The following is a 13,351-nucleotide window of genomic DNA, read 5'->3' as shown; positions in this document are numbered from 1 at the left end:
AACAAATGACTCTCTCTGAGTTCAAATCCACCCTCCAGCATTTCCAGTCTCATGAACTTAGGCAGTTTTACCCGAGCCTTCAGTGCCTCAGTGGGATGGTACGGAGTGAGCATCAAATGTGTTAGTGTATGTAAGACACAGAACAGTGCCTGGTGTACAGGAGGTGCTACATGCAGTCTACTAGTTACTGTTATTCAGGGAATGTTCATCAAGCCTGGACTTTGTGGTGGGAGAAGACGAAGCCTAGGTCTGCCTAAAGCAGAACTGTTTCAGTGCTCCAGAAAGCCCACCACCTTGAAAGAATCCACCTGAAATCAGCGCCCTCAATCCCAGGTGTATGCATGGGCTCACACATATAATGGAAAATGCTTTTATAATCTCATAGCTCACGTTGCACAAGGTGGAAAATGTTTCCATTGCTGCCACTTTTCAAAGCCAGAGAAGAGACCTGGGACAAAAGAAAATGTCAGCTTATCCCAGAGAGGGTCATCCTAATGGCTGGTGGGCCCATCGAGCTAAGCGGGGCACCCAGAGAACCTCCAAAGGAAAGCCCTGAGGGCACTATCTAACCTGAAGCCACTTCCAACCTATTAAACAGTTTTCCATGTCACAGGCATATTGAAACACCTTTATCAACTTGTGATGCTCCCACTATTTCAAGAGAAAACTCTTGTCTCCTAAAATAAAACTTTCAAGTATCTTTTATAGATCAGTTGCCCCAATAAGTTTCTTTAGCAGTAGATCCAAATTGACATTGGTTGGCAGTAGCTTCAAGAAAAAATTAAAAATCAATAAAACAGTGCATGGCCTAGAATGGGAATGAAAGCAAAGCCTTAAAAGAATTCTGAAGAAGTGACTTATTTTATAAAGAAAAATACAAGAACAATGAGAAGATGAAGGAGAACCACAACACCTGAGTTAACAAGTCTCTTCAGGGCTCAGCAAGATTAACCCAGACTCTGATTCTAATAAAACATAACGTTTTCCTTAGGAAAGAAAAAAAAAAAAGGGCAAAACATTACAGACTAGATGCAGGCTGTATTTTTCTTGAGAGGCATACAAGGTTAATCCATGAGTATCAGGGTCTCTCATCATAATTAAAAATAACAATAGCTAACTTTCAAGTACCTACTTCAAATACTGTGCTAAACCTTTTTTTTTTGGCCTCACCCGAGCCCCTTGCAGTGGAAGTGTGAAGTCTAAACCACTGGACCATCAGGTAAGTGAGTCCCTGTGGAAACATTTTTAATGCATTACTTTATTTACTCCTCACTGCAACCTAAAGACAGGCACTATTATTATTTCTCTTTTCACACACAAAGAAATGGAAGTTCAACAACATAAGGACTACACAGTGAGTGACAGAACTGGGATTCTGTAGGACTTCAGGATTGCTTTGCTGCCTCCCATGTGGACAAAAAGGCAAGGGGAAGGGGAAAACAACCTTACCTGGTTCATGCCTGCGTTGGCAAAGAGCAAAGTGGGATCGTCCAAAGGGATGGTGGCAGATGAGTGAACATAGGTGTGTTCATTTCTCTTGAAGAAATCTATAAAACGCTGCCGGATTTCACCTGCTGTTAAGGTTGAGTCCATCTTGAAAATAACCCTAGGGATCTAACCAAAGAAAAAAAAGAAATGAGGGGAAGTGAAACTGAGAGATAGTAAGCATTACACAGGGCTCCTAGCTTCTCAGGCCAAGTCAAAGCAGGACATGGGTAAGCTGTGTGATCCTAAAACCTCTATGTTGTAATGTCCAAAGCTAAAATTACCATCGAAGCAAAACGTGCTGCGCTAGCAGACAACAGCTGCACATGCTCTTCCTTCCAGGGCCAACCTCAAGTTCAATATACCAACACATTAAGTGCAATAGGAGGTGGTTTCTTCATGCATTTATTCACTGCAAAAATGTATGGAGCACCCACTGTGCCAAGCCCTAGGTCAGGAATTAGGAAATGAGAATAAAACCTCATGGTCTAGCAGAAAAGTCCACTGGGGATAGGGGAGGCTCAGGAGAAGACCTGGGTTCCAGTCCTAGCTCCAGGTCTTTATGGGAGCTACTTTACTTCACCATCAAGAGGCCTGCACTCGATAGGACCCTTCCAGCTCTGTCTTCACCCACATGTCTAGAACTGTGCCAAGTTTCACTATCCCCAAAGCCAGAGCCTCCAGGTTTGGCTAGACCATCCTGGGGAGGCTGTTGCCAGCAACAACGGACCTGGAGATGGGCTTATCTGTACAAGAGACTACCTGCAAGTAGCAGGAATATACCTGCCTCAACTTAGTTCTGGAACCCAACAGGTGAGCCGCTGTCCTCCCAGCTGTTAGGCTGCTGGGAGTGAGGATGCTGCAGCTGCAGTAAGGAGGCAGAGCTCAGAATCTGTGAAAGAGAAAGGGACTCAGAAGAGAGGGAAATCAGGAAGTAAAACAGATTTACATGGAGAAGGAAATGGCAATCCACTCCAGTACTATTGCCTGGAAAATCCCATGGACAGAGGAGCCAGGTTACAGTCCATGGGGTCGCAAAGAGTCGGACACGACTGAGCGACTTCACTTTCACTTTCACTTTCAAAGAGAGAAAAAAACAGCAAAATAAAAAAATATTAACAAATGACAGTAGTAAGTCCTTACATATCAATAATTACTTATTAATTTAAATGTAAGTGGACTAAACTTTTCAATCAAAAGTCTTAAAGGTGCTTGAATGGATACAATAAAAAGATCAAACTATATTCATTCTACAAGAGACTCACTGGATAGCCATAAGCTAAAAGTAAAGGGTTAGTAAAAGATATTCCATGCAAATGGTAACAGGTATATGAAAAGATGCTCAACATCACTAATCATCAGGAAAATGCAAATCAAAACCTCAATGAGACATCACCTTATACCTATTAGGGTGACAATTATTTAAAAAAATCAAACAACAAGGACCTATTGTACAGCACAGGAACTGGTATAGTTCAACATTCAATATCTTGTAATAACCTAAATGAAAAAGAATCTGAAAAAGAATATCTATACATCTATATCTGAATCAGTTTGCTATATACCTGAAACTAACACAACATTGTAAATCAACTGTACTTTGATAAAAAAAATCAAAAGATAAGTGTTGGTGAGGAGGATGTGGAGAAAAGGGAACTCTTGTACACTGCTGGTGGGAATATAAATTGGTACAGCCACTATGGAAAATCGTATAGAGTTTCCTCAAAATTGAAAAATAGAACTACAACATGATCCAGCCATTTCACTTCTGAGTATATATATACAGAGGACATGAAATTCATGGATGAACCTAATGGACACTGTGCTAAGTGAAATAATCTAGATGTGGGAAAACAAAGACTATACAATCCGATTGATATGAGTAATATAAAACAATTAAACTCATAGAAGAAGGGAGTAGAATGGTGGTTTCCAAGGTATAGGAAGAGGGGGAGTAGAGAAGTGGAATAGGGAAGGTGTTGGTTAGAAGATACAAAGGCTCAGTTATGGAAGAGGAGTGAGTCCCAGAGATCTACTGCATAGCATAGTGCCTACAGTTCAGAATACTGCATTTACACTTAAAAATGTAAGAGGGCAGGTCTTATGTGCTCTTATCACACACAAAAAATTAAAAATTAAAAAGAGTGGAGGAAACTTTTGGATGTGATGATATATTACTATTTACAGTATTGATTGTGATTATAGTTTCATCAATGTATACTTATCTTCAAACTCATCAACTTATTTGCATTAAGTATGCACAGCTTTTTGTATGTCGGTTGTTCCTCAATAAAACATTTTTTTTTAATTGGAAAAAAAAAACAGATTAACAGTTTCCAATCTCTTTCACATATATTACATGGCTTCTCTGACAGGCGGGTGAGAGAGAAGTGGCATGGGGCTGCATTGCCAACAGCTCTGGCTGTCTGGAAAAATAAGGAACCATCTCATTCACAGTATTATCTAAAAGTCTCTAACCGTAGACCTAGCTCTAACCTTTAAAGTCACTTTGTCCTACACTTGTTTCCCTTCTTATAAAACAGTAGTACCTATCCTGCCTACACCTGGAGTGTGTGGTTCAAAACGCCTCCTGTATTTGGAAGCAACTGGTAAAATGGAACAAACTGGGTACTACTACTTTACATCACTTACCTCAAAGTTTTCTTCCTTCTTAGGAGGAAGATACAACAAAGAAAGATGTATACAGCAAACATGATGAGACTGTGACTCTTAGATTTTATGTTTAATCACAATTTCAATTGATTTATTCAAAACTCAATCAACCCATTATTCAAACAAGAAGGCCTTTGAGTCAAAGAACTGACTAAAATTTCCATAGCTGAGGACTTTCTGTTGATGCCAAGGAGTCAAGGCTACAGTTTCTAGAAATTCTGTCACACCACATTCCTCCTTGACCCTCCTCAACATGGCTCAATGCACCTTAATAATGGTGGCAACAATGAACGCAGGGTGCTAACTCTGACGGAGCAACAGCATCATAGCTGTTGCACAGTGTTCGTTGCTCCTCCTCTAAATGTGCCACTGAGAAAAACAAACAGTTCCATTCCAAATGACATACGGATTTTCCATCTCTGCTCATTCTTTCAACATACTGAGTCCATACTATATGCTGGGAACCAAGATGAATAGAGTCTACACCCTTAATGGGGAGACAGTCATACCTAGAAGTAACTGCAGTATGATATGCTGCTGCTGCTAAGTCACTTCAGTTGTGTCCAACTCTGTGCGACCCCATAGATGGCAGCCCACCAGACTCCCCCGTTCCTGGGATTCTCCAGGCAAGAACACTGGAGTGGGTTGCCATTTCCTTCTCCAATGCATGAAAGTGAAAAGTGAAAGTGAAGTCGCTCAGTCGTGTCGGACTCCTAGGGACCCCATGGACTGCAGCCCACCAGGCCCCTCCGTCCATGGGATTTTCCAGGCAAGAGTGCTGGAGTGGGGTGCCATTGCCTTCTCCGGCAGTATGATATAAAAGGAGCCAATATACTGATGTAAAGCCCTATGGAGGCTGGGACTATTCAAGGCTGTGTCACCACAACTCATTCACTTATTCAATATAAATATACAGGAAGGTTACATTGGATACAGAGGTAGCACAGAGGAGACCAGATTCCATACCCCAGCAGGAGCCGCGGCCTTTGGGTTTAAGGTTCCAGCCACTGGACCTTTCAACATGCTCTTCATTTGAAGTAAGCTGACTACCCTATTCCCCTCTTTGGTTTTTCCTAGTTAATTTCTCATTGTTGGTATCTCAACTTCAAAGAAATTTATTTAAGGAAGGCTTCTCCTTCTTGATCAGATTTTCCCTGTTTTAGTTTCAGAGCCCCAGGTGACTTCTGCCATAATTTCCACATGCATTTGAGGGCTGATGTCCATTTCCCCAAGAGGCTGTAAATTCCAGCCCAGTGGGAATCATGACTGGAGGTTTTGCTCTCCACTACGGGAATGTTCTCAGCATCCAGTTCAGTGGTTGCTAAGTATTTCATGCTATAGGAATCTTTAAAGAGCGAATTGCGAATGAACTTAAAGCATAGCGGAAAAAGACTGACAGTAATCGCTGAATGCAACGGAGCTTGGCAAGTGCCTCCAGAAGGGCCTGGACTAGAATCAGTTACTTAGCTACCATCAAGAATTGGGGGGCGGGCGCCGACAACTGAGGGAACGGCTCACGCAGCCTGATCCTACCCATCCTGACCACGCTACCAGGCAACCCCGCCCGTCCCTAGGGGATTAAAACCAGGGCGTATAAAACCTCCGCCTGGGACGGGTAGTCGGCGACCACGATGATCCCTCCAGGGTCTCGGTCCTTAGCAAGGCCACTCAAGGCCAAAGCCGCTCCAGGGGTCTGACAAAAAGCCACCTTCCGGCGGCCGGGTAGCCCAGCTGCCTCCTCAGCCTCGGTTCCGGCCCGGGCCCCGGTTCCAGAGGCCTCACAGGACCTGGCCCAGGGACCAGACGCCGGGCCCAGCCGCTATGTCTGCGCGGCAGAACTCTCTCAGTCCAGTCTGCTTCTCCCGGGGTCGCAGTTCCTGACTTCTCTCTCAGAGCCCACTGCCCGGATCCCTCGGTTACCTGTTCCCACAGACGCGCAGTGGCACGGGCCTCAAGACGCGGCAGGCTGCAGCACGCACCGCCCCGTCCAACCAGAGAGCGTGGGGGAAAGTGCCTCGCCGCGCCTTGCCTTCCCGAGACGTTATTGGTCAAGCCACATGCCAATCAACTGGAGTACGTATCAGCTTCTTAGTTGATTCCTGGGAAGGCGGCTCTACTTCTGGCTGACGCAATGTCAGGGAAAGAAGGGATTGGGGCCCATCACGTGATGAGTAAGGTTGCGGACTGCTAGAAACCGACATTTTAGTATCCTTAAGATAAGTCCTGGGCTTCCCTGATGCCTCAGACAGTCAAGAATCCGCCTGCGGTGCGGGAGACCTGGGTTCGATCCCTGGGTTGGGGAGATCCCCTGGAGGAGAGCATGGCAACCAACTCCAGTGTTTCTGCCTGAAGAATCCCCATGGACAGAGGAGCCTGGCGAGTTACAGCCCATGGGGTCACAAAGAGTGGGACACAACTGAGCACACAGGATAAGTCCTAGTGGTTGATTTGGCTAATGAGGGGAAACAGTGACGTGTGTTTGGTAGAGGTCACAGCTCTTAGCATCTAGTTGTGTTCGTTTTGTTATAGAATGGTATTCGGATTCTGATATGTTACGCCAGTGGACACACTTGTGACCTTGGATTTGGTGTGGAAGAAATAACTTACTCTTTGAGAGGCAATTAAATTGGCCTCTGGTCTTCCATTTGCCTTTGAAAAATAATAGTTAATACTTATATGCAAAGCATTAGTAAACATTTCCTTTTTGCTGTTCAGTTGCTCAGTCATGCTGACTTCTTGCGACCCCATGGACTGCAGCACACCAGGCTTTCCTGTCTTTCACTATCTCCTGGAATTTGCTCAGATTCCTGTTGATTGGGTTGGTGATGCCATATTATTCTCTGTTGCCCTCTTCTCCTCCTGCCTTTAATCTTTCCCAGTATCAAGGTCTATTCCAGTGAGTCATCTCTTCACATCAGGTGGCCATAGTATTGGAGCTTCAGCATCAGCTTCCAATGAATATTCAGGGTTGATTTCCTTTAGGATTGAGTGGTTTGATCTCCTTGCTGTCCAGTTCAGTTCAGTTCAGTCGCTCAGTCGTGTCCAACTCTGCGACCCCATGAATTGCAGCACGCCAGGTCTCCCTGTCCATCACCATCTCCCAGAGTTCACTCAAACTCACGTCCATCGAGTTGGTGATGCCATCCAGCCATCTCATCCTCTGTCATCCCCTTCTCCTCCTGCCCCCAATCCCTCCCAGCATCAGAGTCTTTTCCAATGAGTCAGCTCTTTGCATGAGGTGGCCAAAGTACTGGAGTTTCAGCTTTAGCATCATTCCTTCCAAAGAACACCTAGGGCTGATCTCCTTTAGAATGGACTGGTTGGATCTCCTTGCAGTCCAAGGGACTCTCAAGAGTCTTCAACACCATAGTTCAAAAGCATCAATTCTTCAGTGCTCAGCTTTCTTCACAGTCCAACTCTCACATCCATACATAACCACTGGAAAAACCATAGCCTTGACTAGAGGGACCTTTGTTGGCGAAGTAATGTCTCTGCATTTCAATATGCTATCTAGGTTGGTTATAACTTTTCTTCCAAGGAGTAAGTGTCTTTTAATTTCATGGCTGCAGTCACCATCTGCAGTGATTTTGGAGCCCCCAAAAATAAAGTCTGACACTGTTTCCCCATCTATTTCCCATGAAGTGATGGGACCAGATGCCATGATCTTCTTTTTCTGAATGTTGAGCTTTAAGCCAACTTTTTAACTCTCCACTTTGATTTTCATCAAGAGGCTTTTTAGTTGCTCTTCACTTTCTGCCATAAGGGTGGTGTCATCTGCATATCTGAGGTTATTGGTATTTCTCCTGGCAATCTTGATTCCAGCTTGTGCTTCTTGCAGCTCAGCATTTCTCATGATGTACTCTGCATATAAGTTAAATAAGCAGGGTGACAATATACAGCCTTGACGTACTCCTTTTCCTATTTGGAACCAGTCTGTTGTTCCATGTCTGCCGGGAGCCGGCATATTGCATATTGAGTGCATATTGCATATTGAGTGCAGCACTTTCCACAGCATCATCTTTCAGGATCTGGAATAGCTCAACTGGAATTCTATCGCTGCCGGGAGCCAGCGTGAGGAACCCCGCCCATGACAAAGGTCATGAGGAAGGAGGCTTGGCACACGCAAAGGCGGGATCGAGCCTCAGGAGTACCCCTGGAAATTCTCGAGCATTTACACCCAAAACCAGAGTCTGCCTACTTTCTGCTTTGTGCTTTCACCTACACCTCTGACTTTACGGGGGGCTGTCCCCCACTACCTCTCTCTGAAAAAAGAGTTAGCTTACAGGTCCAGTTAATAATTCCTGGGTGTGACAGTGTTTAACCTACAAACTCCTTTGGAAATCCTCTAGCCTGCCTGAATTGGTTTTTCCGGCCACATGTGATTGTTCAGAGCCTCCCAACTGTGAGAGGCAGGAGATGTTCTAAACTGTCTAAACACAGATTCTTTTGAGTAGTTAAAAGATTGATTAGAAATTGTATTGGTGAAGGGATTTTCACTTGTTGGGCCAATGTTTGCTGCTAAGTCTCCATATCCCTTACCTGCTGTGTCCCTGGCAGTGTATTGATTAATATAATTGGTGTAAGTAGTAGCTTTAATGTTTGTAACCTGGGACCCTTGAGTTAATTCTTTTTCTTGTTATAGCTCACCACACCTTTGCTCTGTAGGAATGCAACTTTATCTAATGCTTTTGGAGGGTGGCTCCTGACCAATCACCTTTAGAGAAAAATAAGTTTTCTGAAGAAAAGGTCTTAAAATGTTAACAGGCCTCCGGGCCAGAAGATGATGCAAATCACCTAAGCTTTTGCATATGATAAGTTTGCGGGAAGAAAGCCTGGCTTGCTGCATGACTCTACCCCTTCCCCCATTATCCTCTATGCATAACTTAAGGTATAAAAACTACTTTGGAAAATAAAGTGCGGGCCTTGTTCACCGAAACTTGGTCTCACCATGTCGTTCTTTCTCTTACCTTCTGGCTGAATTATTCAGCCTCTTTTCTCCACTGAATTTCCTCACTGAGCTATCCTTATTTCAGCCGCTTTTCTCCACTAAATTTCCTCACTGAGCTATCCTCATTCTATTACTCTTTATATCCTTAATTAACGTTTAATTAAGCAATTGTTTCCTGATCCTCGCCTATGCCGTCTCTCCTTCGAATACCCTGGATCAGCCGGGGCTGGTCCCCGGCACATGTCCAGTTCTAACTGTTGCTTCCTGACCTGCATACAGGTTTCTCAAGAGGCAGATCAGGTGGTCTGGTATTCCCATCTCTTCTAGAATTTTCTACAGTTTATTCTGATCCACACAGTCAAAGGCTTTGGCACAGTCCATAAAGCAGAAACAGATGTTTTTCTGGAACTCTCTTGCTTTTTCCATGATCCAGCGGATGTTGGCAATTTGATCTCTGGTTCCTCTGCCTTTTCTAAAACCAGCGTGAACATCAGGAAGTTCACGGTTCACATATTGCTGAAGCCTGGCTTGGAGAATTTTGAGCATTACTTTACTAGCATGTGAGATGAGTGCAATTGTGCGGTAGTTTGAGCATTCTCTGGCACTGCTTTTCTTTGGGATTGGAATGAAAACTGACCTTTTCCAGTCCTGTGGCCACTGCTGAGTTTTCCAAATTTGCTGGCATATTGAGTGCAGCACTTTCACAGCATCGTCTTTCAGGATTTGAAAAAGCTCAACTGGAATTTCATCACCTCCACTAGCTTTGTTCATAGTGATGCTTTCTAAGGCCTGCTTGACTTCGAGTTCCAGGATGTCTGGCTCTAGGTGAGTGATCACACCATCGTGATTCTCTGGGTCGTAAAGATCTTTTTTGTACAGTTCTTCTGTGTATTCTTGCCACCTCTTCTTAATATCTTCTGCTTCTGTTAGGTCCATACCATTTCTGTCCTTTATCGAGCCCATCTTTCCGTGAAATGTTCCCTTGGTATCTCTAATTTTCTTGAAGCGATCTCTAGTCTTTCCCATTCTGTTGTTTTCCTCTATTTCTTTGCATTGATCACTGAGGAAGGCTTTCTTATCTCTTCTTGCTATTCTTTGGAACTCTGCATTCAGATGTTTATATCTTTCCTTTTCTCCTTTGCTTTTTGCTTCTCTTCTTTTCACAGCTATTTTTAAGGCCTCCCCAGACAGCCATTTTGCTTTTTTGCATTTCTTTTCCATGGGGATGGTCTTTTTTTTTTTTTTTTTTTTTTTTATTTTTAAACTTTACATAATTGTATTAGTTTTGCCAAATATCAAAATGAATCCGCCACAGGTATACATGTGTTCCCCATCCTGAACCCTCCTCCCTCCTCCTTCTCCGTACCATCCCTCTGGGTCGTCCCAGTGCACTAGCCCCAAGCATCCAGTATCGTGCATCGAACTTGGACTGGCATCTCGTTTCATACATGATATTTTACATGTTTCAATGCCATTCTCCCAAATCTTCCCACCCTCTCCCTCTCCCATAGAGTCCATAAGACTGTTCTATACATCAGTGTCTCTTTTGCTGTCTCGTACACAGGGTTATTGTTACCATCTTTCTAAATTCCGATGGTCTTGATCCCTGTCTCCTGTACAATGTCACGAATCTTAGTCCACAGTTCTTCAGGCACTCTATCAGATCTCGCCCCTTAAATCTATTTCTCACTTCCACTGTATAATCATAAGGGATTTGATTTAGGTCATACCTGAATGGTCTAGTGGTTTTCCCTACTTTCTTCAATTTAAGTCTGAATTTGGCAATAAGGAGCTCATGATCGGAGCCACAGTCAGCTCCTGGTCTTGTTTTTGCTGACTGTATAGAGCTTCATCTTTGGCTGCAAAGAATATAATCAATCTGATTTCAGTGTTGACCATCTGGTGATGTCCATGTGTAGAGTCTTCTCTTTCGTTGTTGGAAGAGGGTGTTTGCTATGACCAGTGTGTACTCTTGGCAAAACTCTATTAGCCTTTGCCCTGCTTCATTCCATATTCCAAGGCCAAATTTGCCTGTTACTCCAGGTGTTTCTTGACTTCCTACTTTTGCATTCCAGTCCCTTTAATGAAAAGGACATCTTTTTTGGGTGTTAGTTCTAAAAGGTCTTGTAGGTCTTCATAGAACCGTTCAACTTCAGCTTCTTCAGCATTACTGGTTGGGGCATAGACTTGGATTACTGTGATATTGAATGGTTTGCCTTGGAAACGAACAGAGATCATTCTGTTGTTTTTGAGATTGCATCCAAGTACTGCATTTCCAACTCTTTTGTTGACCATGATGGCTACTCCATTTCTTCTGAGGGATTCCTGCCCGCAGTAGTAGATATAATGGTCATCTGAGTTAAATTCACCTGGGAACTCTCAAAAGCATCAGTTCTTCAGCGCTCAGTCTCCTCTATGGTCCAACTTTCACACTGGTACAGGACTTCTGGAAAAACCAAAGCTTTGACTATATTTTGCTTAATTTTTCGACTGTGTATGAGGCAGATAAACTGGCATCCCATTTAGAGATGAGGTAACTGTTTTGCCTAGGTACACACTGAAAAAGTTAAAGAGCCAATATTCAAACCTGTGTATGTGTGTAACTCCAAAACCCATGATCTTAACCTCTCTGAGAGAGGAGGTAGATGCCCGCCCCACCCCACCCCAGCCCCGCTCCCACTCCCAACCAGCCCCAGGATAAAGCAATTGGAGATTCATTCCATAAGGACCGAAAGTCCAAGACAAGCATAGTGGAACAATTAAGGCAGGAGGCTGGGTCCTACCCAATACATACTTCTTATTTTCACAGTCAAGAGAACTCCCTGACCACTTATGTGCAAAAAAGTTTCCTTGAAGGTCAAAGAGGAGTTATGTCAAGGGATGTTCTCTACCCATATGCCTTTTCTGTAAAGTCCATCTTGGCTAAGAGATGCATGGGCACACAGGGGAGGATCCTGAGATACATGAAATATGGATTGTGAATCAGACGAATCAAAATCACTGGCCAAAGGAAACCAGGGAGAAATGCCCCTTAAAAGTAATTCAAACTTCCACAAAGGTGTGATCAGTGTCTCTCTCTCTCTCTCACCCTCTCACCCTGAGTCTCAGTCAGTTCAGTCACTCAGTTATGTCCAACTCTTTGCGACCCCATGGACTGCAGCATGCCAGGCTTCCCTGTCCCTCACCAACTCCTGGAGCTTGCTCAAACTCTTGTCTATCGAATCAGTGATGCCTTCCAACCATCTCATCATCCTCTGTCATCCCCTTCTCCTGCCTTCAGTCTTTCCCAGCATCATCTCCAGTATTAACCTACATCATCTTGTATGTCTAAATACAAGAGTATAAAATTGTGCTGGTCATCCCTAAAGATATGTTAGGAGAACACAAGTTTGCATGCCCAATGCACAGTGAGGCCAAACAACTCAAAACGTGGGAATTTAGAGCAGGGAAAGGTTTACTGCGGGGACAAGCATGGAGAACAGGTAGATGGTGCTCAAAAACCCCAAACTCCCTGATGGTCTGGGCGAGTTTTTTATGACAAAATTTGGGGTGAGGGCTGCAGGGTGTGTGACTCCCTTCTGATTGGTTGGTGGTGAGGTAACAGGGTGGTGCTCCAAGAATCTTATGCCCAGCCTGAAGTTGGGGAGATGGGTGGGCAGGGGAGGGACTTAGTTTCCTGCCAGAGAACTCAAAGATTCTGTATGCATAGTCCTTGAGGAGGAACCAGGACCTTACCCCAAAACTGCACTATTGTTTCTAGACTGCTTTTATCTTGTTTCCACAGTCCCTCCCTTCCCTGATTAGCAAATGTTTGAATCCACCCTTTGGAATTCAGGGCGGGTCAAGGAGGCTAAATGAAGCCTAGTTCCTACAAAGGCTTGTGTGCCCAGGATGGCCCCACAGATTCCTGTTTGGTCTCAATATTACAGAAAAATTTTATCCTTTTTGTCAGGGGAAACATTGACTGAAACCACCCACCCTGGCCAGGCACTGTAGTAACCATTTGAGTGAGTATTTTATGACAGGAGGTCCTGTTAAGGACCAGGGAACTAACAAGCCCCCACCAACTGGAAGAATTCAGAAAAGGTCAAAAGCAGACACCACGTGTCCTACCACCTCCCAGAATCCTTCTTGCTGGCATCCATCTTGGCTGAATAATGCCTGCACATCCAGAAAGGACTCTAAGACAGAATTAGTGGCCAAAGACAAACCGGAAAGTAATCCCATCACCATAAAACCTGAGAC

General features: G+C 44.1%; 1 protein-coding gene across 16 annotated transcripts in view; it reads right to left on the bottom strand.

Annotated features, from left to right (window-relative positions):
* AARS1 (alanyl-tRNA synthetase 1) overlaps positions 1–13,351 on the bottom strand; it is a 59,419-nt gene that overhangs the window by 15,059 nt on the left and 31,009 nt on the right. For 3 of the 16 annotated variants that reach the window (XM_086349811.1, XM_086349812.1, XM_086349813.1), the window contains 2 exons: positions 2,273–2,377; positions 1,450–1,614 (listed from right to left, as the gene is read on the bottom strand). In XM_086349811.1, the coding sequence (XP_086205937.1) occupies positions 1,450–1,593 (144 nt within the window). In that variant the 5' untranslated portion in view covers positions 1,594–1,614; positions 2,273–2,377. Of the gene's footprint in view, positions 1–1,449; positions 1,615–2,268; positions 2,378–5,124; positions 6,152–13,351 lie in introns of those variants that run through there. The other 13 variants (XM_086349822.1, XM_086349821.1, XM_086349823.1 and 10 more) reach the window with 10 other exon arrangements.

The sequence above is a fragment of the Bos grunniens genome, chromosome 18 (genome assembly GCF_055505025.1).
Source record: "Bos grunniens cultivar Pamir isolate PY7600 chromosome 18, Bosgru_T2T1.0, whole genome shotgun sequence".
Taxonomy (NCBI): Eukaryota; Metazoa; Chordata; class Mammalia; order Artiodactyla; family Bovidae; genus Bos; species Bos grunniens.
This window is presented reverse-complemented; position numbering and strand designations above follow the sequence as displayed.